Consider the following 27,801-nt stretch of genomic DNA (forward strand, 5'->3'; position numbering starts at 1 on the left):
TGTGCTTTTCTGGTCCATAAAGTACTTCATAGCCCATATATTCTGAGTATGACATTGCAAATGCTAGAAAATAAGCCAAAACTGTGATATCCCCATTAACGTCAGCATTTCTCTTGTCCTTACCTGCATGCTGTCGTGTTTGTCTGTCACATTATGCAATGCTAAAGCCAGCTGTTGTCATGGTGTCAACCTTGAGGGACCACTGAGGCTTTCTGTGAGAGCACAGCTACTGCCTCCAGTGCTAATGACTTCCCCCTTTCAGCTTGATTTTTGTTGCATCCCTGGGCAGGAGCTGAGGGGAAAACAGGTCTTTTTTGCGCGTGGACGTTCAGCTTGTAAGGCTGTTGGGGGCTTGTTTTGTGTTGATGAAAGAGCCAAAGGGTGTGACTTTTTACATTTGAGGGCTGGGAATGCAAATGTGTGTGTCTCTGTGTGTGTGAGACAGATGGAGAAAGAGAGATGTTATTTAAAATTGTGCTTGGGTGGTTATTCTTCACATAGTGTGTGTCAGTGTGTTATCAGCGCTGGTGAAGGGGACACACACACACACACACACACACACACACACACACACACACACACACACACACACACACACACACACACACACACACACACACACACACACACACACACACACACACACACACACACCTGTGGGTTGGACTTCTCTCAGCTATATGCTCCATTTGAACCAACATATTGATCTGAAGTGCTCCAAGCTGCTTTTTAATCCTCAAGTTTAAATTTTTTTTCCTGTGAAATCGTTACGTTCCTCTTTAACGGTCCTTTTGTTAATATTTTCAGACTTGTGTTTAACCCTCTCAGGCTCAAAATAAGTTTTGATAAAAGGACGAACAACCAAGTCCTTCAGGGGTACTTGTGAGTTATAAAATACGTATGTGGAGTAACCAGGTAGGTAGGTTTTAACGTTGCTAATCTGCAACGCCTGCCTCCAGAGGGTTAAGTGTAACAGCTGCTGCTCGCTCTCTAATGTCCTGTGAAGTGATACATTTTATCAATCAGATGGACTTTTAAAAGGATTCTGTTGTTTTTGTGTGAAATCCTCCACATCAGTTTTATTTATTTATTTTTTTATATCTCTGCTGCAACTTCTCATCTTTTTTTAATTGTGGATGCTACCTCCTCAGTCAGAATATTAACACTGGTGCCCTGTGTGTGTTTTGTTTTTTCAGGTGTCCTCCCTTCTCTCTGCTGCACAGCCTGCTGTTGGTCTCAGCACACACGTTTTTTCCTGTTTGAACAGGTGATTGTGGGGATTACTTGTGCGTGGATGCTTTTGTGTACACGCACACCCTGGTAGGAGAGGTTATTTTTATTTTTCCCTGAGAGGCATCCAGCGGAGATGCAGGGGGCTCGGTTCATGGTGTTGCTGCTCCAGACTCTGAGCTGCTTGTGTGCAGTAGCTGCCGGCCTTCCGTTCAGAACGCCCCTGGATTTGGACGTGACTCCACGTGTCACCGTGGTGAGCAGCGGTAAGACACACCTCACCTCAGTTAGAGAGCACTCTGTTCCACTGATTGGTTTTCTCTGGAGCCACGGCCCCAGGAACAGGGAGCCTAAGTCACGCCCATCTACTTCTGGACCATGGGTCCTCTACTACCAAAAAAATTTGTGAGTGTATGAGCTGATAAAATTTATATTCTGATTCCGTTTGATATGTGCCATGGATTTCACATATGATGTCTGAGAATTTAGTAAGGCAGAGCAGTTTCTCTCTCCTCCACCCTACTGGTTGAAAGTGAAATTACAATAGTCGTAAACAACCCTGCAGCAGCTTGCTGTAGCTAGTGCTAACAATGAGCTAACACTAACATGAGCCAACAAATACCAAAATAAACCACAAAGTAAAAAGTTCCACATTGTTGAACAAAAAATATGATTACTTACAAGTCCAGTAGCAACAAAGCCAGGTCACTATCAGTTTGTGATTTTGTAGCCTCCTTTAGCTCCCTTAACTAGTGTAGGTCGCACTGATGTTCACTCTGGTTTTAGCTCTTTAGGTCTTTGCCTCCAAAGACATTACTCTCTTACTTTTACTCCAGGCTCTGCCATGAAAACAGCACACTTCTTTATTTTCTTCCTGTGCTTTTCATTGATGATCAGCGAACTGAAAAAGCTAACTACTAGCATAACAGCTAACGTAAAGCAGGAAAAGAGGGTTTGCCGGGGGGCCATGGCCACCACTGGTTAATTGTTGGTCCCCCCCCCCCCCCCGGGAAGAAAAAGACAGCTCCCTTAAAACTCTGTCTTTTCATAAAGCTGTTGATAATCAGCACAACGTTCTGGATTAACGAAAGTATTTGTAAAGCTTTAATTTCAGCCTTCTCCTGAAAAGATTGTGAGCAAATAACACACTACATCCACTCTAGCTTTAACAATATGGCTTCCACGAATATTTCCTTTAAATTTTTTGCCCATTAGAGGACAGTTAATATTTTATTCTCTTTACTGTCCACGTTAGCAGATATTTTGACCTTGTGTGTCTAAAGATTTTCATGCCTCTGTAGTTCAGTCTCCTCTTTCACTCTCTCTCTCTTTCTCTCTGTCCCTACAGTCCTCTCTGTCTAATTACTTGAACACACACCTTATTATCTGCGTCATCTACCCCATCAGATCTTTTATTTGCTTTTTTTAATAGCTGTGATTATTATTTACTTATACAGCCGGATGGAGGTGTGGGGAGACAGAAGCAGATGTGTGCATGGCTTTCACTCGGATCCCTGCAGAGCATCCAGGGAGTCTGACACCACTGTAGGTAGTGGAGAAGCACTGTAACCATGACAACTGTTGTACTGAGGCACAAGAAAGTGGTATACAAAATAATTTTTGTGCATCCCTTAAGCAGAAATATTGATAGGCGAGCAGATGAAGGACAACTTCCCACTTTAACTTCTATTCAGATTTAATTCCATAACATCTGCAGAAAAATCTTCGTTTTTTTTATTGTTGCCTTTCTTTTCCTGGAACTCCTTTTGATTTGAATTTGTCTTGATAGCTCCATCTCTATGAATCCTTTGTTGGCTCTTCTTCCACATGCAGGTCCTCCTACACAACTTTCCTCCCTTGTCTGCAGAACCATCCCCTCTCTTCCTCCTCCACCTTTCTGTCTTCATAAGTTAGGATAAAACTCATTTGTTTGTTTTACTCGTGGCTGCTCTGGCCTTCCTTTGCTTTTATCTTCTGTTTTTGTTTACTTCATCACCTAACCAAATGCAAATTAGCTTCTATACAAGATTTTTCATTTGTAGAAATTCCAAAACTGGTTTAAAAGTGTGTAACACTGAAAAATCATTTATTTATGAGTTTTTCATGCAGGCTGAACATGACAATAGTCTCCTACACCTATCTGCTGCATTAGCTTCTGATAGAAAATAGATGATGAAACCCTGACATTCATGGACTCACTCATCTTAACTCGCGATGGGGAAGGCTGTTGTTGCTTTAGTGTCCAGGAAACAGCAGAGAGCATCTCGACTAGGGATGTTCCGATCACGTTTTTTTGCTTCTGATCCGATTCAGAGCATATTGATTTTAAGAATCTGCCGATATCGAGTCTCGATCCGGTTCTTTAAAAATGCGTTAAGAAAAAAGAAGAAGAAGAAGAAGAAGAAGAAGAAGAAGAAGAAAATATCATTTCTATAGCGCCTCTCAAGATAAAAATCACGAGGCGCTTCACAAAAACAAAAAATGTAAAAATACAAAAAAGATTTTAAAAAATGGTTAAAAATATTTTTAAAATGAGCAAAAATATACAATTGTGATTAAAAAATATGTTAAGAAAGAGAGAGTGAATAGGAAAGAGGGAAATCAGTGGATCCTGAGGAAGGTGGAATAGGTTGGGAGAGCAGAATAAAGAGAGAGTGGTGAAGAATGTCATACAAAAGCCAGCTTGAACAGGTGAGTCTTCAGCAGCTTTTTAAAGGAGACCACTGAGTCCACTGATCTCAGGCTCAGGGGGAGAGAGTTCCAGAGTCTGGGGGCCACAGCAGCAAATGATCTGTCACCTTTGGTCTTTAGCCTGGTGCTGCACAACCAGTAGGCTTTGATCACTGGACCTCAGGGACCTGCTGGGGGTGTAGGGACTAAGAAGATCACCAATGTAAGATGGTGCTTGTCCATGTAAGGCCCTATAGACCAGAACCAGGATCTTGAAATGAACCCTGAAGTTGACTGGCAGCCAGTGAAGCTGGAGGAGAAGCGGGGTGATGTGGGTGTGTTTGGAGGACTTGGTCAGAAGCCGAGCACAGGCGTTCTGAACCACCTGTAGACGGTTCAGGGAGGTTCTGCTCAGACACGAGAAAAGTGAGTTACAGTAGTCTAAGCGTGAGGAGATGAAGGTGTGGAGAACAGTCTCAAGTTCAGAGCGGGACAGAATGGGACTCAGCTTAGCAATGTTCCTGAGATGGAAGAAGGAAGAGCGAACAAGAGAACTGACATGAGAATCCAGGGTGAGAGCTGGGTCAAAGGTCACGCCAAGATTCCTGAGTTCCTGAGAGAACACACTAGAGTTGTTCTTTTAAGTTATTTTTAATCATGAATGTGTTTCTTTCTTTATTATTTATCTCATTTCTTTTGTTTATTTGCCGTAAAGCATCACTTGTTTAGGAAGTACATAAGAAACGTGGTAATATTAGGAATATATGTAAAAGTAAGTAGTCATTGTAACGTCACCAAATGGACTGATTTTGAGATCCCACAGTTCATATGCACGGCCAGAGCAAATAACCCTGGCTACACACGTTCTGCTGTATTTTACCCTGACAGGAGATGGAATGCCTGCACACAGGCTCTTTAATCAGATGACTTCATCAGCTGAACTGAAGCTTCATCAGATAATAAAGATGAACAGTAGCATTCCTTTCCCCAAGGTTCCTCACAAGAGAACTCCTAAAGTAAACTTTTATTCCCAGAAGAAAAGACGATTTCATAATATAAGTAATCATTTTATATTTCAGAATAATCCTTGAAGAAAAGAAGATCTTACAATTAATAATAACTAAATATTGCCATGTATAATTATAAATGATGAAATGTTTCACAAATCTGTTTAATGATGCTAATTATGCTTACTGGATTAGATCACTCACACCAGACAAGAAGTAAAGCTAAATTAAGAAGCATTACACAGAAACTAACCTTGTTTAGCAGACTCAGCGACTCTGCATCACAGAGTATGCGTTCTGAGAATTCTTGATAACTTTGGTAATAGATAAACAGCGGGCTATATAAACGAGCTGCTCTGCTTCTCCTCGGTTCAGTCCGAACATCCGACAGAACGAGAGTTCGGAGAGCAAGCGGAGACCGGCCACCTCTTAGCAGATCTCCAACTCAAAGGAAGAAGTTTGACACGCTGTCAAAACCCTTAAATCTTTGCACCTGCAATGCTGAGGACAACAATAGATTTTTCCTGCAGAACAAAGCTGATTTTTTAACACTCCTTCAGAGTTGTTTTGAGACGATTGGTTTCATCCAGTCCACCTGTGTTACCTGGAGCGATCCTGGGCTGACCTGGTCGTACCAGGAGTTAGTCTACGGACTTCTGTACCCGGGGTCTCCAACCCCCTGATATCTCGGATCCGCAAGGGCGCCTCCACTTGGGTACGTAGAACACAGTGAGATAGCGTCTGTATGCAGTTTGATGTAATGATCTGAAGTTGTATATTTATACACTGTAATTAGATAATTTAATGATCTGATTTTGTATATTTATACACTGTAATTAGATCTAAGTAATCAATCAGAAGTGGTCGTTTTTATCATCAGGGAGTTTACTTAAACACTTTGTATTGACTGAGAGACAGGAAAGAGAGAGAGAGTTGGGATAGTTTAAGAATCTTTAATTTCTATAATTATAAATTCTTACAATCTACCAGGACTATCTCAATGATGAATGCATATGGATTTGGATGTTTCGTGTTGGTGTGTGGGTGTGTGTTTTGTTCAGAATCTCTAGGCTGACGTAGCGAATCTGGTTTGTTATGACTAGGCTACCACGAGGCTTCAGAAGCTGATGACATGAGCCGCCATATTGCCGTGACCACGTACCGTATATGGAGCCTCCCGTGTAGATCAGGAAATGCCAGGTCCTAAGACCTCGGTTGTACTGGAGCTGGTGGAACAGCGGTCGCAGCACTACAAAGCCCGTCTGAGGATAACTCCGGTAGTAGTCGGCAGGCGTCAGCAAGTTCACTCTTATTTTGAAGGAACGTCGTCTCGTTGATTCAAACGACGGAAATCTCCAGCTTGAACAGTTCTCAGCTTAATATAGGAAGTACAGCTGGCCAGCCTGTACTCCTCTTTGGCGGTGATGGATTGAGAGCTGGTTGAAAACAATGTTGAGAGTATGATGTAACTCCTTTGGAGCTCGGATCGAACAGAGCTGATGTTAACGTGGAACTGAAACATAAAATGGCGTTGCCTTCTTTTATATCTCCTAATTGTTTACCAATCTTAGTAAACCGGATTGGACACATTAAGTAAACATCCCAGATTCTCTCTACGACAGACGAAAGTTCTGATTGGTTGAGAATAATGTGTCATGCGTTTCCATGGTAATGTATATCAGTCTGTCTGGTGCAGTCCTGTTTATTCATTTAAACACATAACTCATGACAACTTTATTTCACAGATCATTCACCTGATTATTAATGATCAACATATGCTTTGATTAGCTTATCACAAATAAAGTACTTTAATTAAAGAAAAGCGTTCTTCTTCTCTTCTTCTGTCTCTTCTCCTGGAATGTAAACATACTGAACCAAGCGTCCGACCTTGGTGATGTTACTGTGTGAAGGGGCAGCTGTTAAGGGCAGACCATTATAAGCTTCATAACACTACATTGATAAGAACAGCTTACAGCTCAGATGCAAACCAAATTCTTTTATTATCCACAACTCACCTCTCTCTGAGATGGGGAGATTTTGACTCTGAAATACTATATTCACACCTAGTTCCAGACACCCAGCTTTTAGCTTGCATCCACTCACAATAAATAATAGTTTAAACCATTTGTCAAGGATTAAAATTGTTTTTAAAATAAATTCTTATTTGTTTGCAAACACTGACTGGTTCTTGAATCAAAGCGAAGTGTGATGATCCCTTAATAATTAAAAGAATCCTAGAACCTTCTAATTAATCATCCTAAGACCAAGCAAGGTGATATGCTATAATTAATAGAGTATTACAGCTATTGGTCACAAAGTAATGAGAATAGAAATAAATAGCTCTTAAGCAATTTATTTAATCCAATTTACCCTCTATTGACTTCATTACATCATTTACCAAATAAATTAATAAGAAAGGTGTTCATTTAAAATAGAAGCCATTACCGTTTATGTAAGAAAATATCGATATGGCAATATATCGTGATATTTTTCCTGCAAAATTATATCAATATTCAAAAGCCATGTATCTCATATTTGGAAGAATGTTCATGCAAACATTTGTCTTTTTTCTTTTCTTTTGGTGCAATTCAAATGCCGACCGCTAGTTGGCAGCAGTGTGCAATGGATTTTGTTTCCACCATTGAAATGTAAATCCCTCTATTATGGTTCAGATTCCTCATGTTAAACATGTTAAAGTGAGGGTCAAGGCATGGGTGGAGACGTATTTCATCTTCACTTCCTGTTAGGAAAACGCGTCTGAAAGAGGCGCCGTCTGGCGGACCGAGAGAGCGGCACTGAGGCAGGGATAGACCGCAACCCCCCCCCCCCCAAGTGTGCTGTCGGAGTTTCTCAATCTATAAACGAGTTGTTACTGTGCGCGTGTGCACTCACGCGTGCACACAAGCACGCACTCACACAAGACTTACCGCTCAGGAGAAAATCAGACACAGATTCTGCAGCATTCTGGAGGCTTTCCTGTTAAACGTGATCATTAGATGAAAAGGGGGAGGAGGGCATTTTTGTTAAGGAGGCGAGTGGCACACAGCGCTAATGTGTCAAATCAGCAGGTGATTGGCTGAGCCAGGTGGACCTGTGGCTGCCTCACCTGGAGACAGTTGCAGTGCAGTCACGTAGTAATTTGCGGACAACGTCACGCTTTTCAGCTTAGCCATCAGCCACAGCTGGTTCTAAATAAATGTGGAGCAGAGTTTTAACCTGAAGATGGATATATAATTATGGTTTTGGGCTGACATATTAAATTTGAAGCAAGTTGCACTAAACTACCACACCAATGATTACACATGTGTACAGCACCATTAGACACTCATCTATACTGGTTATCAGCAAAAAAAAGTTAATTTAGGCGTTACTTGCTCATTAAGTATCAGTTTGGACTGTTTATTGAAATTTTCCTATAACAAATTCAGTCTAAAAAATCACTAATTTTGTCTGACTGAATGTATCGCAATATATCATGATATATCGTATCGTCTCCCCTGTATCATGATATGTGTCGTATCGCATTAATTTCACCAATACACATCCCTAATAGTTGAGAGAGGGCACACTGGGAGCGCCGTACCACGTCCCAGAAGCGTCAGATAGGCCTCAGTTCTATCTCAAGCGGCGCGGCGGTGCCACGGCCGTTTACATCATTGTGGAGTACTTTACATCAGACATTACGACGCGGAACGGCTTTACGGCACAAACCCAGCCACAGTTTTGATAACTTTAAAATACTATTGATCTTAAAATATTTTAATAAATAGCGTACTTACCCACTGTTAGTGAATTAGAGTCTCACAAAACACGACTGCAAGTCTGATCACATATAAACAATAGAGTCACTCACAATAGTCACTTCCCGCTTCCTGTTCTCAAGTCCACCTCCGGTGTGGCCCAGGCTTAAATGTAAAAGTAGCCTTGTTGCTCATATTTTTAATCATTTACTCAGTGTGTGGCTGTTTTCAACTACAGGGATTGCACATGGCGGTCAGCAGCATAATAACTTTTCTACAAAACACCTGTAGAGTTGCTGCATCTGTAAAGGTAGGACGAGAAAGCAGATCATACCGCGACTCCATGCAGAACCCGACGTTTGCAATCACAGACGCTCATCCAGTGTGGTAAATATGCTGCTATCTTGGCATTTTTGCTGTCCGTAGACCATTCCTTGGTATCTTAATGCATCTTTTTAGTGTCGGCTGGCTTAGCTGAATTGCTGCAGCGAACTGAGCAGGGTCAGTTTTTTTTAAGATAGTGCATCCGAGGCAAGATGTCCAAATATCATTAAATAGGACTCCAAAACCTCCCGTGTTAAGCTCTCTTCTGATGTGGTATTCGGCTAGTTCCTGAAACAGGCACATCTGAGCTTGTCCCCCACTGCAAATGTATTGTGTGTCCTACACCTTTAAAGCTACAAACTGGCCCATTAAGGAAAGAACAGGTTCTCAGATGGAACAAAAAGTGAGGAAACCTCTTGAGTGCATCAAACCCTGATTTCAAACTGTCAGGTTTAGTGCGAATCGGCCTCCTGTTAGCAGCCAGCAGACCTAACTTTCATTAACATGTGTAAAAACTCTCTGACCTTTAAACACATTTGACGTGTGAGTGTGACGTGTGGCGTGCTGTCACGCCACAGTTCAATGGCTTGAGGTTTTTACTGAGGGTGTGTGTGCATGCTTGTGTATGTGTGTGTGTGTGTGTTAATGTTTTTGAACAATGTGTACTGAACTGATCAGGAGAGGTTTACTCAGTAAACATCATTTGAATTCCTCTTGCTGAAATTATTCCTACCCACAGAACAAGTTTCATTTTTTGCACGATCTTGAAAGCTGTAGCTAAAATATTCTTTGGGATTTTATCTGTACTCCAGCCTAGAGATATCTCCTTCTGCTGCTCTCAGCTTGGTTTGTTTTGAGTTACCTGACTCCAGCTGTCAGGCCCCCACACACACATGGAAAGTGTTTCCTAATGCTTGGATTGCTCAAAGGAAATGTAGGATCTGTCTGTACTATAAATGTATCTCCTTCTCCCATAATGAGACTCTTATTTTGTGTAGAAGTTCTTGTTCCGAAAACCCCTATAGAGCCAAAACTATTTCTCATTCTGTTGAGAATAAAAGGATAAAGCACCTGGAGACCCGGGAGCAGCTTGGGTTAGGAACTGAGCTCAGCTGGTGCTCAACAGAAAAGAGAGCATTGTGTTTCAGAGCAGCTGATAGGAATCTTAATGACAGCTCATTTGATAGCCGAGCAGTACTCAGGGGGAAGTGGCTACGGATGGTGGAAGTATGACACATTTCCTATTAGCTACAGTGCTCCCTGGCAGGCATGAAAAAGTAGCTCGCTTTAAAAAAGCTTAGTTGCCGTCAACTTTTAGTAAAACCTGCTCAGCACCTGTAAGATATTTTTAATTAGAAAATAACTTTTTGTTGTATACGTCACAGCAGGCTTATGCACATAGGAAATTGTATACATGAGGAGGACACTAAAGGAGATATCTATACAAATTTTTTGTTGAGCACATATGATAAAAATGGTTAAAGGGGACATATTATGGCAGCATGGTGGCACAGTGGTTAGCACTGTTGCCTCGCAGCACGAAGGTTGCAGGTTCGAAACTCGGCTGCGGCCTTTCTGCGTGTTCTCCCCATGCATGCGTGGGTTTCCTCCGGGTACTCCGGTTTCCCCCACAGATCACAACATGCCCTATAGGTTATAAATTGGAAGTCGCTTTGGATAAAAGCGTCTGCTAAATAAATAAACATAAACATGTTATGACTTTTTTCTTGAGTCAGAATAGTTATATGGTCGATAAAAACATGTTCATGAAGTTCTTTGCGCTGAATCTCTCTCACATAAAGCAATTTCAGCAGTTTTATTCTTTACAATTTTGGTACCTTGTAGAATGACCTGTTTCAGGGCTCTGTTGATTTAAGATAACAATCGAGAGCTGGCCCCGCACATCCATCCCCTGATAGACTGCTATAAGCGGAGAAGCTCAATTTTAGGGTCAGTGACTTGATGCAATTAGCTGGGTTCCTTATATAGGAAAAATTATTTCTGATTGGCTTAATGAACTGACCTGAATTGGAATTTTTATTATGTGAAGTGCCTTGAGATGACTCTTGTCGTAATTTGGCGCCACATAAATAAACTTGAATTGAATTGAATTGAATTGAATAGGGATGGGCTCAGAAAAGAGCTGATGCTTCTCCAGCAGCCGTTCTGTCTTGAAAGGTGGTTCAACGAATTTTCCCGTTTCTAACCCTAACCTTGTTAGGTCCCTATATGACCGGTGCCAGAGCTTAGTCCAGCAGTAAGTAGGGCTTGTTTCCGGTGAGAGTTGGACTCCACTAAGGCTGCCCTTTGTCACCAATTCTGTTCATAACTTTTATGGACAGGATTTCTAGGCGCAGCCAAGGTGTTCAGGGGATCCGTTTTGGTGGCCTAACGATTGAGTCTCTACATTTTGCATATGATGTGGTCCTGTTGGCTTAATCAGAACGTGATCTCCGGCTCTCACTGGAGTGGTTCGCAGCAGAGTTTGAAGCAGCTGGCATGAGAATCAGCTTCTCCAAATCCGAGAGCATGGTCTTGTGTTGGAAAAGGGGTAGAATGCCTTCTCCAGGTCAGGGATGAGGTCTTGCCCCAAGTGGAGGACTTTAAGTATCTCGGGGTCTTGTTCACGAGTGATGAAAGATGGAGCGCAAGATCAATAAGCAGATTGGTGTTGTGTCTGCAGTGATACCAGAAGGCAAAGCTCTCTATTTACCGATCGAGCTTCGAATGAGATTGTGGATACAAGCGGCCAAAATGAGTTTTCTCTGCATGGTGGCTGGGCTCTCCCTTAGAGATAGGGTGGGAAGCTCGGCCATCCGGGAGGGGCTCGGAGTAGACTCGCTGCTCCTTCACATTGAGAGGAGCCAGTTGTGGTGTCTCAGGCAACTAGTTAAGATGCCTCCCTGGTGAGGTTTTCTGGGCATGTCCAACTGGAAAGATACCTAAAGACCCAGGATACGCTGGAGAGACTATGTCTGGAGAGACTATGTCTTATGGCTGGCCAGGGAATGCCTTAGGATCTCACGAGGCTGGGGAGAGGGAAGTCTGGGTCTCCCTGCTTAACCTACCACCCCCGCGACCCGACCCCAGATACGCGGCCGAAAATGGATGTATGAAGTTATTCTTACAAAAAAAGAGTAAAACGAAAATAAACTAAATCTTCTAGATCTTCTAAATGATAAATACATTGTTTTGTTCATTTTATGCCTAAATAAAAAGAAGAATGAACTTTCATACCACAATGCAACATAAACAGTAGTACTTATGATATCATTATGAGTCGTTATTCTGTCTGGGTGCATTGGCAGTGGTGTCCTGTTTACACAAGCTTAGCGGAATCCTTACAGCTTTTATGTTTAAATGTTTAAGACTTACACTGCTGGGTATTGTTGGTGTGTGTGTGTGTGTGTGTGTGTGTGTGTGTGTGCGTGCATTACGCAGAACATCTATTTGTGCCTTTACCATCATTAGTATCTTGACCTTTCAAGTAAATGTATGCTAGAATAGTTTGTAGACTTGGAAAGGTGAAATATTTGTAGCGTCCAGAAATGGTCAGTTTTTCATCTACAGTTTGACCTCTTCAGTATCTGTATAAGTCTGCATCTGGTGCCTTTAATCTGCAAGAAAGATTCTGCAATGCCCTGGCATACACGATAACACATTGTCAACAAACTGTTGCTTCACCAAGGTCTCTCTTCAAGCTTCCTCTTATGTCAGACTGCTTCGCTTCACAGAACAAGAAGAATGAACTTTTATAGTAATGAACCATTATAAATAAGAAAGTGTTAAAATAATCATATAATGAATGGACAATATGGTTAAGTGAAATGTTTGATTAATCTGTGCCTAAATTAATACGGCTGAAATGAATGTCCTTGCAATATATATTTGTCTGATAATCAGCGTACGTGACTTGACAGCTCACACACTCAGATACATAACAAAATGACAAGGTTAAAGTAATACCGTGACACATTGCTTTCTGACCCACAAATCAGAGCTCCTATATCTGAGCAAGGTGTGGTTTCTGAGGTTGTTGGCAAAACCCCTTTACATATCAAATTCTGATATGCCAGTAAATCAAAATATGGCAATTATTAAAACAACTCACTTCCTGAGTGAGTCAGTTGAGCCGAACTCTGGACTGGCCTCTGGAGGAAAACTCATCTCCCACCGCATCTTTTGACAAGCTGTCAAAACCTGTTGCACACTGCAGCTGACACAGCAAACGGTTCTTTCAGAACAAAGCGGACATATCTTCGACTCCTTAAGAGTCCTTCCATAGACGCAAACAAGTCCACCTGTTTGTTGTGACCTGGAGACTACTCTGGACTGACTGGTTGTACTGCGTTTTTTTCTACATACTTCGGTACCTTGGGGTAACCTGACCCCCGACATCTCGGATCCGAAAGAGCGTCTCCTCGGGGTACGTAGACAAAACAAGATTGCGTCTGATGCCGTTTTATAAACCATCACTTATAGTTTAATGCACACCCAATTCAGTCACACTCAGAACTCAGTTTCTCCCAGATACGAGGGTTCTGAAAACATCGCATTCACACATCGCATTACACTACATCATACACTCATCACGTATCATAGTTTCCGAGTTGTCATGTCTCATAATTTGTTTAGAAAATAAATTCCTTACTTTTTATAAACTTGACTTTGTCTGAATTAATACAAAGTGTACTTACGGTCCCTGAATAAACAAAGAATCCTAATTCTTCTGGTTAAACATTCAAAGATCAATCAGGTTGATACACTATATTTATATAGAATCATCGCATCTTATTGATAATAATTAAAACCCCAAAATACATCTGTAGAATAACACTACATATTCACAAAGCAAAAAAAAAAAAAAAAAAAAAAAAAGATAAAATAAAGAATGAAATCTGTGTGATGCTGTGTGTTTACTGTTCTTTGTAGAGATCAATTGTATTGTATGATCAGTTATTCTGTAAGTAAACCAAAGAAAAGGAAGAACATTTTGTATTTTTGTGATTTTGTAACCACAGAACTGCTTTTGTTGACCTGCTCTGTTGCAACGGTTAGATGAAATTTGAAGTGACAGTGGAAGACAGGATCAGGAGGAAATATATTAACATGACAGCTCTGGTTGGACAAGTTAGGAACAAAATAATGAGATAAGATTGAGTTAGCTTGGGCATTGCAGAAGCAGGTACTGGCTATATTTAGAGAAGGATGTAGAAGATGGAGCTGCCAGTCAGAGATGAGGAAAAGAGGAAAAGCCAAAAGAGTAGTGAGCAAAGATGTGCTGGTTGTTTAGCTAACAGACAAAAAAGCAAGTTGTTTAGCTAACAAATGAAGAAGTAGGTTGTTTATCAGATGAAGAAGCAGGTTGTTTAGCTAACAAACAAAGAAGCAGGTTGTTTAGCTAACAGATGAAGAAGCAAGTTGTAAGTAGCTAAGAGAACAAGAAGCAGGTTAACTAACAAAGAGAAGACTAAGTGGGAATCAAATATGATCAAACTTCAGTTTTCTTCAAAGTGCATTTTGTAAAAATAAGTTAAAAACCACAAACTTTATTGGTGTTTACAGACCGAAATCGTCAACAAACTATTGTTATTTTTTAAATACGATCTGTTACTTCGAGTTCAACTTGCAAGTTAAATGTAAAAGTAGTCTTCTACCGCTGTTTCTTGCATTAGCCATCGAGAGAAAACAGACGGGAAACACTCGGTTTAGAAAAGCCTGACAGTTCTATGTCACACTGAATATTAGCGTTCATTGACTTGCCCATCTCGGCTCACAAAGGGGAAGACTGTTGTTGATTTAGGATCCAGGAGCACGCCTCAGCTAGTAGAAGCGTTAGCAACTCCACCACACAACAGAACTCCAGGCTTGTGATATTTGTGGAGATAAAACATCAACGTTGCAGAGCAAACAGAGTCAGTGTTGCTTTACTGTTAGCCAATCAGAGGCAAGGTGTTTGAATATCAGGAAATAAAACTCCAAATCCTGCATTTGTGTTTTGAGAGTTCTTTGAAACTTGTATATTAATTTTTTCTGCAAGTTACAAAATGAAAGTTTCATGTTACGTACTGAAATTCACATGTTATATACTGAAAGTTACATGTTACAGAATAAGAATTACATGCTACAAAATTAAAGTTACGTGTTACAAAACAGGAATTACTTGCTACAAAACAAAAGTTACAGTTACAAAACCATCGACATATGTACTGGACAATTCGTGTCCACAGACTTCAATTATAAGTTTTTGTGCCAAAAGGGGAGGTTCCCACCACCGCCATTTTGACCGTGTCACATAGGGTTGCCAACTCCCTGAAAAATAAATAAGGGACACCTTGCGGGCACGGCCGGCCGCCCTGATTGCTTTCACCCTTCCCAGCATGGTGATTTTTTTTTTGCTCATTTTTTTGTGTGTATGGAAGGATTTTTCTTTTTACTATTTGACTTGAAGTTGGTTTAAGAAGATGCAAATTCTTTGTGATATGAAAACACGGGAAACAAACGATCATTTAGCCATTTATTTATGGCGTGAAATGACAAAATTAATATAAGTAACAAAGGTATTTTTCTTAAACAGAAAACTGTTATGCTTAAATTTTTGTGCAAAATGATAAAAAAAACAATAAAGCAGGTCTCTTTCTTAAAAGGTAGCCTGTTATGCTTTACTTTTTAGAATATAAATAACTCTCTCTTTAAAACAACTCTGTTCTGCTTAACTTAAAATTGTATGAATTAATAGAAAACAACAGAAAGAACAACTCTGTAACAGTGCACATTTAGTGCAATTAGAAAAGTGCAAACAGAAAGTCTTTGGTGAAGCTGTAAACATATTTGTGCCTCAAAGGCCTTGACTGTAGCCTACAGTTGAAGTAAAAAAAAGGTCCAAACTCATGAACTCAAAAGCTCAATGCGTTTGTGAAAACAGACTATTTTTTTTATCTCCATTTGTATTTTTTTTTTAGATCTTGCTGCATTTAGGAGTTGTCTTTCAGTACTGCAGAGTAAAACTCTTGAGCAAGACATGTCACAATTTAGAGTGACAATGAGCTCACATCTAATTAATTCATTAGAACATTTGTTCCGCACATCAGTCCACTTATTCTTCACGAGAGAGAAAATCCTCTCTGCAAACCCAGTGGAAGATGGGATGCTGAGTACAAAGGATACAACAGGCTGGATGTTGGGGAGGTCAGCTGCCTGAAGAATTTCCACCCACTTCTCTGTTGTTCCCTTGGACTGCCACTTTTCCTTCTCCTGAGGTCCTTTGGTAAGGTGCTCCAGAAGGCTGGTTGCAATCACACTCGTCATAAAGCTCATCCATAGAGATGTTTAACCTGCCAATGGAGATAAGAAGTAAACCTGGGTTATAAGCACCACATAGAATATTTACAGTGGTAAATAAATGGAAAACATTTATTGTATATTTATTGCATTGTAAAGCATTTATACAATACAATAGTTCACTTTATTTATTATGTATTTATCCATCCTTATATTAAGTATATGAACTGTTTGAATTTGTAAAATAGTGTATAAAAGATTGCTTGTTTGTATGTATATATATATACTCCAAACAAAGTTAGTGATTACAGTTTTAGCAATTTTATTTAGTTATTTGTAACCATCATTAATTTTAAAACATGGTTTATCATTTCATGAACACCTGAGCTTTAAAGATCATGATGCCTCTGTTGCTCGTTCATGCCGCTTTGCGCTGTATAACATACGAAAGATCAGACCATACCTAACACAACATGCCACCCAGCTCTTGGTGCAATCTACTGTCATCTCCCGCCTCGATTACTGCAATACCCTTCTAACTGGTCTTCCAGCCTGTACTGTGAGACCTCTTCAAATGTTCCAGAACGCAACCGCGCATCTGATCTTCAATCAGCCAAAAAGAGCACGCGTCAACCCTCTGTTCATTGAGCTCCACTGGATATCGCTAGCAGCACGCATCCAATTCAAATTGCTAACACTAGCATACAAAGTCTGAGATGGTACGGCTCCCATCTACCTGAATCCTCTTGCAAAGGCTTACGTCTCGGCCCGGCCGCTCCGGTTATCACAGGATCGTCTGCTAGCGCCTACACCATGCTCAGGACAATCCAGACTCTTCTCATGCATCGTTCCACAAATGTGGAATGATCTTCCAAGCACTACCAGAACAGGGGCTTCCTTTTCAATTTTCAAGAAACTCCTGAAGACCCTGCTCTTCAGAGAGCATCTTCTTAACTAGCACCCTCCCTGCACCTGTCCCCCCTCTCTACCGTCCACTCCTTGTTCCTTACTCTCCATGACTGATGTCAATGTTGTTGTTGTTATTGTTGTTGTTAGCCTCAAGGGCAACATGCCGATTATTACTTGTAAGTCGCTTTGGACAAAAGCGTCTGCTAAATACATAAACATGAACATCATTTCTCTAGCAAGTGTTTCCTTCTTACCTGCCAACCAGGTGAAGCCACTCAATGATGTTCTCCATGACATCAAACAAGATCTTCCCAGATGATAGAGAGAGGGGCTGCAGGTGGAAGAGCCAGTTTTCTTCTGAGAAGTCAAACTACTTCCTGACATAGCAGATGGCAGTGTCTAGGAAGGCAGTAAACTCCTGCCTGGAAACTTCAGTATCAGATGGCAAGAGATGCTGGAGTTTCTGTCTTGTTAGGTATCCGTAGAAGCCATCATCTCTTCTCTGAATAAGTCTTTTCAGGAAACAGTCCATGATGGAATAGAGGTCAACAGATGTGGTAACATTCTTCTCCAGTTTTTTTCACCACTTCTTCAAACAGACACATGATATTATTACAGAAGAGGAGGTAGACCTCCACAATGTCTGCCTCTCGCTCAACTCCAGCTGCATCTTCTGTCAACTTCAGCAATTCCTTCAGGCTCCTTGGACATTCCAGACCAATGCTGATGAGATACGACTTCAGCGGGTCCCAGTTCTGCAGAAGGCAGGCGATTGCAGGGTTGAGTGACAGCCATCTCGTCACAACAAGGCGCAGGAAATCATGGAATTCAACGTCACAAAATTCACAGAACTCCTTCAGGGACTCTTCTTTTGGCACAGGTGGAAAAGAAGCTGTATATCTTAAGGACAATATTTTCCACATCAACTGAGAGCTTGTCCAGGGCTTTTTTCACAGTGTTATGGACAATATGTGCATGGCAGTTGCCACGAAGGATCTCCTTGTTGGTCTCTTTCAATTTTGTGAAGACTGAGTTGTGGATGCCATAATTGACATTTGCATTGTCAGTACTGAATGCAGAAACCTGATCTAGGGATAGCCCCACGTTTTCAAGAGAGCTTTGTATTAATTTTACTATTCCCTCTGCAGACTCATCTGGATTTTCAATAAAATCCAATATCCTGTTGACAACTCCAGTCTCTAGTGTGAAAAACTGCAAGGCCAAGGGAAACATTTTCCGATTTCCCTTATTTGAAGCATCATTATGAAGAGAGAATGGGAGTGGAGTTGCACAACTTTTCAATTGTTTGATCACCTCTTCTATTGCCTTTGGAGACAAGACATCTGTGACAACTGCTTCAGCTTTTGTCCCACCACAGGACATCTTCTTTGCAATACTGGAGTCATTCAGCGTTCGTCCAGTCAGTTTAAGTGCACAGTCAGCTGAGTTATAGCTTAAACCATGCTTTACAGTGTGGTAGATATGGGTTATCTCTGCAGCAGTCACCTGTAAAGGATATATTTTTATACACACACATATATATACATATATATATATATATATATATGTGTGTGTGTGTATGTGTGTGTGTGTGTGTGTGTGTGTGTGTTACTGTATAGCTACACTTCTGGCCAAATGCCACAGATATTCATTGCACATGCCCGTATTACCGTAAACTTTTTTGTTGTTTGAAAAGGAGTAGGCAGAAGTATACACTTAGCCTATCCCCTCAGTTTTACCTCTCATTCATTTTAATTTTCTTTTAGTTTTAAATTATCCTAACAACATATAAACCAAGACTAGGCTACATCAAAACTAAACACCCAAGTTGAAATATAAACAAAAAAGAAAAACAAACGAAAAAAAAAACAGACAACAAAAATAATAAAAATAATAATAAACAAGCCCCAACACAGTGTTTTTTTTCCTATAAATACCTTCACCTTAACCAGAGGGTTAAAAAAAGCAGTGTTTACGTACCATATCTGCTTCTGCCGTGACCTTGTGGATGACAAACTGATCGAGGGTTCCTCGTGCTTTCATGTCCTTTATGTTTTTCATGTGGCTACTACCAGAAGCATGTTGCTTGAGGTCAGTCAGTCCACCATGGCCTATGGAAAAACTGCGCCGGCACAAAGTGCAGTGCGCTTTATAGGTGTTATCGCACACTTTTTCCAGCCAGGAATTTTCCTTTTCCCATTCCTCCCTGTATATTTGAAGCCTTTTGTTCTTCTTTCTCGGGGGTACTGTCGTCCGAGACTTGTACAGCAGTGTCGACGTTTGTTTCCCTGTTGGCCATGCTGTTTGCTGTCGTCTGTGTTCTTCCGGTATCTTCTCCCCAAGCGACCGTTCCTCGACCAATGAAATAAGCGGTAATCTGTATCGTCATATTCGTGTGCAAGCATGCGGTCAGCTCATTGGTCACAGAGCAGGCGAAGGGCTGGCTTTCAAACAAAGCATTAATTCCAATAATAGACTACAGACTAATTTTGATCCTCACTATATTACGGGAAAAAGTGCATCCCTTTTGAGCTCAATACGGGACGTGTACTTTTGTTTCTAAATACGGGACGATTCCGTTTTTCAAGGGACGGTTGACAACCCTAGTGTCACAGGTTCCATCAAGTCCAGACAATTCCAAAAAAAGGAAAAGAGGTGGAGCTGTGGGTGGGGCTGTAAGGCTGGGATCAAATGACGACACCTGTCGAACTGAAGCAATGTAGCTACAAGCTAACCCAAAGCTAACGCGAAGGTGGGAGCTAAGATAACGGACGTAGCTACCTAGCTACAACCAGAGTTAACTGTGCACAATACCGGAGCTTCTGAGTCAGAGATACGCCAGGCTGACCGCTGGGTAAAACCGAGTGGAACACAGAGGTCTCCCAAGAGCTCCACAAGCCGGTAGCCCGCTCAGCAGACAGGCGTCGCTGCGATCAGAGATGCATTTAGCTGCTGCTGGGGAAAACCGGGTGGAAAACATCGGTTTCCATCCGAGAGCTCCACAAGCTGGCAGCCCGCGCAGCAGACAGGCGCCGCTGCGATCAGAGATGCGCCAGTCGGAACCAAGCTCCACCCACATGTCATATTTCAACCCATTTTCTAAAGTGCAGCATTATTTTAAATGCACTGGGTTTTACCCTATTAAATTAAAATTTCATGGATAAACAATACATGTTAAAATCTAAGCTCAGCTAGTGCAAGAGCGGCAGTGACCTAAAATCCATAAATATAATTTTACTTGCTGAAAAAAATGAAGTGGAGACTCCTTGGACGCTCTATTAGTGCAATTAATATCACAGCAAGTCATTTTGTCCAACAATTGCACCAATAATGTCCAAAAAAGAACGCACAAACACCACAACTAATGGTCTAAGTTGAGAGACTGAAAATCACGAAACAGTTTTAAGGCGAGGCCGAGGCTCAGGCTGAGGCCTTTCCCCGGAGCTAGCTCTGTTGTCACGTGGGTCTGATGCTCATTAATTATACAGAATTTTAGGCTTTTAATACACTTAAACAGAAGCGTGACCAAAAAATTCACCCCTCTCAGAGTTGTCATGAGTGTAAACTAGATCTATTAAACAAAAAACATGTTTTGGAACCAGGCTGTTAACATGTTTATTTCTGCTGTGAAATTGGTATTTTGAACATGGGAGTCAATGAGGATTTGCTCGCTTCTGACACCAGCCCCCAGCGGATGAGGGTGGAACTGCAATTTTTGTTACTTCCTGTTTTGCTTCATTTCCAGACCCGAATTATGGGGGCTTGTACAAAACATGTCACATGTCACAAAACTTGGTACAAGCTACATGTAATATTATCCCAATCCTAACTCCATAGATTTGCTCTGAAAAAAAAAACCTCAAAGATAATCTGATATCATAAAGGAAATTCTCATATAAATTAAATCCCCACTGTGCAAATAATCAAATATCATACAAGAAGAAATCTATAATTGACAATGACATTTTTACCATTTAGCCTTATGCTGTCAGGTCTAATTGAAAAAACTCTCCTTCTCTCCTTCTTGAGTCTAATGTGTTCTGTGGCTTTCTGTTACTGTGAAGAAAAAAATCTCATTAGTTTGCAGATATCTGTTTTTAACATTTTAGGATTAAATCCACAGAAAACCAACAAAGATGATAAATTAATTTTATTCAGAGGCAGCCGGGACAGAGGAGGAATATTCAGCTTGTATTTTTTAACTTGTGTAAGTTTCCTCAGAGATAAATCCTAACCAATATCTGCCGTGGAAAGTGTTTGTGTTGAGATTTAATATGTGGAGCTATAATGTGGCTTTTTTCCCCCCTTGTTATCCCAAGGTCACACAGGGGATTCAATTCAATTCAATTCAATTCAATTCAAAAATACTTTATTAATCCCAGAGGGAAATTCAGTTGTTTCAGTACACACAATTCCAAGATCAGACGTACGTATAGACACATGACAAGAATTGGTGACTTTGGTCATTCGCAACGCGAGTCTCCCTACCGTAATAGATCAAGAGGGTTTTTTATGATAGAGTCAAGGGGAGGGGAAGAAAAGGCACTTCAGAGTTACCCCCGACAGAGAGGATAGCGTTGCTATGCAAAAAACCACCTCAGACAGATATGCACACAGACTTCAGACGATACACAACATAAGTGTCCACTAGGTGGGGAGGTAGGGTTGGGACTCTCCTCACTTCAGAGCGTGCAGCAGCATGGAGCAGCGCTCATCACCTCCATTTGGAAAGGGGAGGGAGACAATGGGTTAGAGAGCACATTGAGTCCTAGATACGGTTCCACGGCCTTCACCGGTCACAGTCCCGCCCAGGCTGGGATAGGGAGAAAGGGTTTCCATAGTGATGGCAACATTCCACATTTCGTCTGAGGGGGGAGTTATCACTTCAGCCTCACAGGCTCCAAGGGCACCAGATTCAGATAAAAATTGTTTTGGGGACAGACAGAGATAATTTCCTCTCTGCCTTTGAGTTCTGTTGGTCTTCAACCCATCCAGGTCCAATAATGGCGTTATCAATCTATTCCGATTCGTGCTGATCCGTCAACTCTCTCCTTCATCGAATCAACCTTCTGTGCCAGAGCCTGAATCTCAGCCAAAGTTCCAAGCTTACGACTCATCTCGACAATTATATGAGTTTGTGAGTTTACAGTGCAATGCATTCCATCCCTGAGCTCCGGGGTTAAGCCAATATTCCTCGAAAGCCCGTTAATTTTCCGGTATGCCAGGTAACTGCTCAGGCCAAACAGCAGGAATCCCGACACCAAAACGACGAATATCCAAACATCTTCAGAATCCTCTACAGACAGTTGGGAGAGGCAGATCAAGTTCCACTGTTTCCAGGAGTCCATGATATGCCCACCTGGCTCTGTCCCAGAGGGGCAACCGGGAGCCCCTTCTCCCATTCTCATCGTTGAAAAAGTTTTGTCAGTCGCGTTGAGAGACCAACTGACCAGATCCATGTTTAATAATTTCCAGTTTCCAGAAAAAATGCAGAGAAGCGCAGTGCACAGGCAGACAGGACAGAGAGCCTTGGGAGGAGCAGGGGAGAGGAGAAAAAGCGTCCGTACTCTCCAAGAGCCGGAAGAAGCCCGGGATATGCTGTTGAAATAATGAGAGGAACTGGAAGAATAGTGGAAGGTTAAAGATGCTTTTTTTCCCACATAGATTCCCTTATGTGTTACATCTCTTAAATTTTAATGTTATCTCTTAAATGAGCCTGAGTATCATTCTGATTTCACCTGAGTGGCATAAATATGCTTGTGATGTACCTCTTTAAGGACATTAGGAGCTGTTTTATATAGATAATTTGTGCAGAAGAACTATCAGAGGGCCTAGAAGAAAAAAAAACTCAATTATTTGACCTCTTGTCTCCTTGTCTTTCTTCTCCTGTGCTCAGGTCTTCAGGGCTGCAGGCATTTTCAGTCGTCTGCAGTCAACTACAGCACTCTGCTGCTGGAGGCTGACAGTGAGCGCCTCTACGTTGGGGCCCGGGGGGCTGTATTTGCTCTCAATGCTTCTGACATCTCAGCCAGCTCTGCTCTAACTGTGAGTTTGTTTGTTGTGGTGCATGTTGTGTTCCTGGGTTGCCATGTTTCTCTAACTACCGCGGCTTCATTTGCATCCCACAATGCAGGAATCTACTGAGACAACATTTTATTTTGAGGGTAGAAGTATTTTTTCCACTCATCTGCTTTTACTCAGTGGTTCAGAATTACACTACAGATGCATTTTTACTGCTCAAGTCAATGTTTTTTTAAAACTTTAAAAAAAGATAATTTTATATTTATTAATAAATAAAATATTTATTGGATATATGGCAGAATAAATCTGCCCTTTTAGAGCTGGAAGGTGAAACTAAAACGTTAGATTCCCAGAATGCTATATACCCCCAAAAATAAAATAGTCAAATGAAATCAAAGTCAAAGTGGATTTCTGTTGCTTCTACAAAAATTCAGCCCAAATCATCTGTGAAACGTTGAGTTTAATCAAATTAGTGGTCGTCCAAGATCACTCCTTCAAAAAAAAAAGGATCATTCTTTGTGGAATTTGTGATAAAGTACCATCAACTACGTCTGCCAGAATTGCACTATGACTCAATATGAAAAAGTATAGTTTCAAAACAGTAAATGCAGAGGGCTGCTCTTTGTTTTCTTTGAAAATGTGGTTCTTGATTGCACTTAAAAAATCTCAATCTTTTAGATTGTTCCCCAGTTAATCAGTGCGTGTTTACTGGAAAAATAGAGATTAAAATGAAGTTGGCCTGCTGGTTAAAATGGGTAAAAGACAGTGGTGGCTCGTCCGTAGCGGCCACCCCCTGACTTGAAGGGAGAAAAAAAATGTAAAAAGTAAATAAAACTACAATATATATTCATGTGTTTACTATATATTTGTCAGATTTGCTTAATTGTATGTGTCTAGATGCACTCTGAATGATTTACTCATCATTTCCACCAACTGTCTCTCAATAAACAGTGAATTTCCTGCACCAGACTCACTGCAGTAGTTTCACTCCTGGACAGCTGGAAAAAGCACCCCTGAACTGCAGCCAATCAAATTTGTGTAAGGAAAATGAGAGGTTCTTACATTTTATTTAATGAGCCGTAAGGCGTGGGATTCCATAGGAAATATGAAATCCGCCTCACGGATCGAGGGTTATTTAGACCAGAAGATGGGATCTTTTTAATGCAGAGATTATGTAACCGTTATGTATTCACTCAGAGACAACAGAATAGAGAGAGTCAAGTTTAAAAGTTAAGAATTTTATTACTAACAAATTAAACTAGGCTGACTTCAGAACTAAGTGTATAGTGTAGCTAAAAATGGATGAGACAGTGAATGGATGACGTGTCATGTAAATCAGAACCAGCAAATCCGAAGAAGCGATTAGTTCTGATGGGAACTGAAGATGTTGTTTTGAAATAAGCTTGGGTTAGTTTCAGAAACAGCATGAGACACCATCAAGTCTCATCTACCTGCCTGGTGGAAGTCCTCAGTAGATCAGGAATGCCGAGGTTCTGCGGACCCTCTTTGGAAACCGAGCTGGTTGAAGAAGCCGTGGTTCCGACCAGGCCCGTCTTGAGTTACCTCTGGCACATGACACTTTTATTGGCGTCTGTTCAGACCCAAGCCTGGGTCAGTGGAGCTTTTATTCTGAAAGGAGCTGTTGTCGCCGCTGGGTGTTATAGTGACTGGATTTTTTTCAGCTTGTCGTGGTTCTTTCGGTTAAAAAGTAAAAGGTCAGGATTGGCCACTCCGTCACTTTCTCTGGAACCCTTTGATCTGGCGTTAGAGCTGACATGGCATAGTTTTATATCTCGGATGTTATGGTTTATTGTCGAATGAAAATTACCAAACACCGTCAGAAGCACGCCTCCGTCAGATCTGTAAAATTCTAATTGGATCAGTGAAAGAATGTGTTATGTTTTTTTAACACTAAGTGAAATGAGTCCTGTTGGAATCCTTAAAGTCACAGACTTATTTTCTAAGATCATAATAAAGTAATTAGTATTTTAATTTCACAGGTCGGTCACATCTTATTATTGACTAACACTTTGATGGATTCGCTTTATTAAAATAGAGTTCTTTGATGAATTTAAAGAAAAGAGTTCATTCTTTGTTCTTCTGTCTTCATTGCTGGAATGTAACAGTTTAGAAGCGAATGCGTGACCTTGGGGCTGTTTCATGCACTCTGGGACTGTGTCAGAAGGAAACAGCTGTTAGAGGGTAGAAATGGCTCTTTCATCACGTTACATTTGGTTGCTAGGGAGAACTGGATAATTTTGGGCCAATCAGAACCGATGAATTTAATGTCCCTGAGGCACTGGCCAACAGTGCCCCTGATATAGACAACTATAGATCTCATTCTCTCTCTCTCTCTCTCTCTCTCTCTCTCTCTCTCTCTCTCTCTCTCTCTCTCTCTCTCTCTCTCTCTCTCTCTCTCTCTCTCTCTCTCTCTCTCTCTCTCTCTCTCTCTCTCTCTCTCTCTCTCTCTCTCTCTCTCTGTCACTTCCTCATTCACAATCATAGCTGTTGCTGTAAAATATGTTTATTTGTTCTCATTTTGTGGGATTGTATTGTTTAAATCAGCATATTAAGATTCCTCCCTTTCCGGTTGGCTCATAGGTCCCCGGAGGAATGATAAAATTAACGCAAGTGAATGGGGCTAAAAGAGTTATTTTCTAATCCGCTTTGCCTTACGCCCTGGATCGCACATACAGTATGTTGTACTTCAGTTTAAATAAAAAGTAATGATGCGTGTTTCGACCGTGCTCATACCATACTTTGAGATTTATCATCTTGTTAAAGTTCGTAGTTAGCATGACTACAAATCAGACGTCGGTACGTCGCTTATATGACGCCACCTCAGAATCTCCCTAGCATAGCTGCTTCTTACCACATGGCTAGATTTATGGCGGTTCTTTTCCTCTGTCTTTCACAGTGTCTGGTTCGATGATGTCAATTTGATGATGTGCATTTGTAGTCCTGGACGTATTTTCACACAAAACCTAAAAAAAAAAACATTCTCCCAATTCGAAAATAAGTGCTTTCTTGGCATCAGAATGTGTCTTTAAAGAGCAAGTCACACCAAAATATACTTTTTTTTGGCTGATAACTTATATAAATGAGTGTATAATAGTGTTGTAGACATGTCATTATTTTTGCATTTTGATGCATTTTCTTTGAAAACACAAAATTCTGCCTAAAAACGTCAGTCTATCGCCCTCTTCAGCTCAAAACTATAGAACACATTTATTTAGAGTCGGTTTGAATCCACATTAGGCTATGGCTAAAGAGAACAATGCTACATAGCCAAGAGAAACAGACATCAAATGTGAAATCCATGGCACATATCAAACGGGATTAGAATTAGCGTTTTTAGCCCCATTGACTTGCATTCATATTTTTGTTCTTCCGGTGACCCATGGTCCGGAAGTAGATGGGTGTGTCATGTTACTGCCACCTACTGGCCAAACTGAGTATTTTAGTATTGCAATTGTAGCCTAGTTTATCTGTAAATTTGAAAACTGACATTCTGTAACGCTGCTTATTTGGAGGAGGTAAATTATTGTTTGTTTTGCAATTGTAGTAATTTTTCAACTGTTCATATGAACTGAGATGAAAAATATTTTGCATAAGGTTTTTTTCACCAGTTCCACTAAAAGAGAACAATTGTGTTATTGCTGTTCGAAATTCGGTCTGTTTACTAGAGCCAATTAAATTAGATTAAATAAATTACATATTAAGTAATGGATCAAGAAAACTGAATTTAATTCTATTTGTGGCTTGAGAATAATAATCAGTGGTTAATAAACTGAATTTGCATCCATTTAAGTGATTTGTTTTACATTTATTTGAGGTCTTCCTCTTTCTGGTGCTGATTTGAGATGGTGTAAGCACACACAAGGCATTACAGGACGGCATGTGTATACTACACATGTCAGGTAGACATAAAATCCATTAAATCTGACAGGAATACTCTGAAGAAACCGCTCATGGTTTGCTGGGTTACAAGCGTGGCCTCCCCTGCACATTTCTAGTCCCATGCTACATGAAATGGGTTAAAACATTTGAGTTCCTTCACATTTTTGGTCTAGAAACAGCTGGTTTTAATCTAAAGTAATTTAAATGTAAGCACTGAAGCAGATCATAAGAAAATATGGTGATTTCTGTTAATTATTGCTCTATATTCATCCAAGAAGACAAATCTCAACACAAATGTCACAAATGTTCATTGTTATTCTACACAGCAAACAGATCAACTTTCCTCAATTCTTTGTTCTTTACCCGGTGACAACTTGACATAAAGCTGTTTTCGAGTGCGTGCAAGTCTTTGTTGTCTAAGAGTGGAAATAAAAGAACCTGCTGTTCAAAAACCATTAAATCTGCTGCTTGTGCTAGAGAAATAACAGATTTATTATTTAAATAATTAATAAAATTAAAGCTATATGGTGATGTTACCTGGTCTGAAATATTGTATGCCTCAGTGTTGTGAAAGAATCTAACTCTGTCTCTTTGTACCGTTTGTTCCTCGGTCTTTTATAGATTGAGTGGGAGGCCTCCGCCGAGCAAAAGCACGAATGTCGGCTCAAAGGAAAAGACAACAAGGTAGGCATTTAGGAGTTCTTTCACTCTTAGATCAA

At 40.8% G+C, this 27,801-nt stretch overlaps 1 protein-coding gene across 4 annotated transcripts in view; it reads left to right on the forward strand.

The window, feature by feature from the left end:
• Nucleotides 1-27,801, forward strand: part of LOC107375715 (semaphorin-4G) — a 54,001-nt gene that overhangs the window by 6,487 nt on the left and 19,713 nt on the right. For 2 of the 4 annotated variants that reach the window (XM_015944402.3, XM_054750124.2), the window contains 3 exons: nucleotides 1,197-1,496; nucleotides 23,058-23,206; nucleotides 27,704-27,766. In XM_015944402.3, coding sequence (XP_015799888.3) covers nucleotides 1,367-1,496; nucleotides 23,058-23,206; nucleotides 27,704-27,766 — 342 coding nt within the window. In that variant the 5' untranslated portion in view covers nucleotides 1,197-1,366. Of the gene's footprint in view, nucleotides 1-1,196; nucleotides 1,497-4,157; nucleotides 22,799-23,057; nucleotides 23,207-27,703; nucleotides 27,767-27,801 lie in introns of those variants that run through there. The other 2 variants (XM_054750125.2, XM_015944403.3) reach the window with 2 other exon arrangements.

This window comes from Nothobranchius furzeri, chromosome 12 (genome assembly GCF_043380555.1).
Source record: "Nothobranchius furzeri strain GRZ-AD chromosome 12, NfurGRZ-RIMD1, whole genome shotgun sequence".
In the NCBI taxonomy this organism is placed as follows: Eukaryota; Metazoa; Chordata; class Actinopteri; order Cyprinodontiformes; family Nothobranchiidae; genus Nothobranchius; species Nothobranchius furzeri.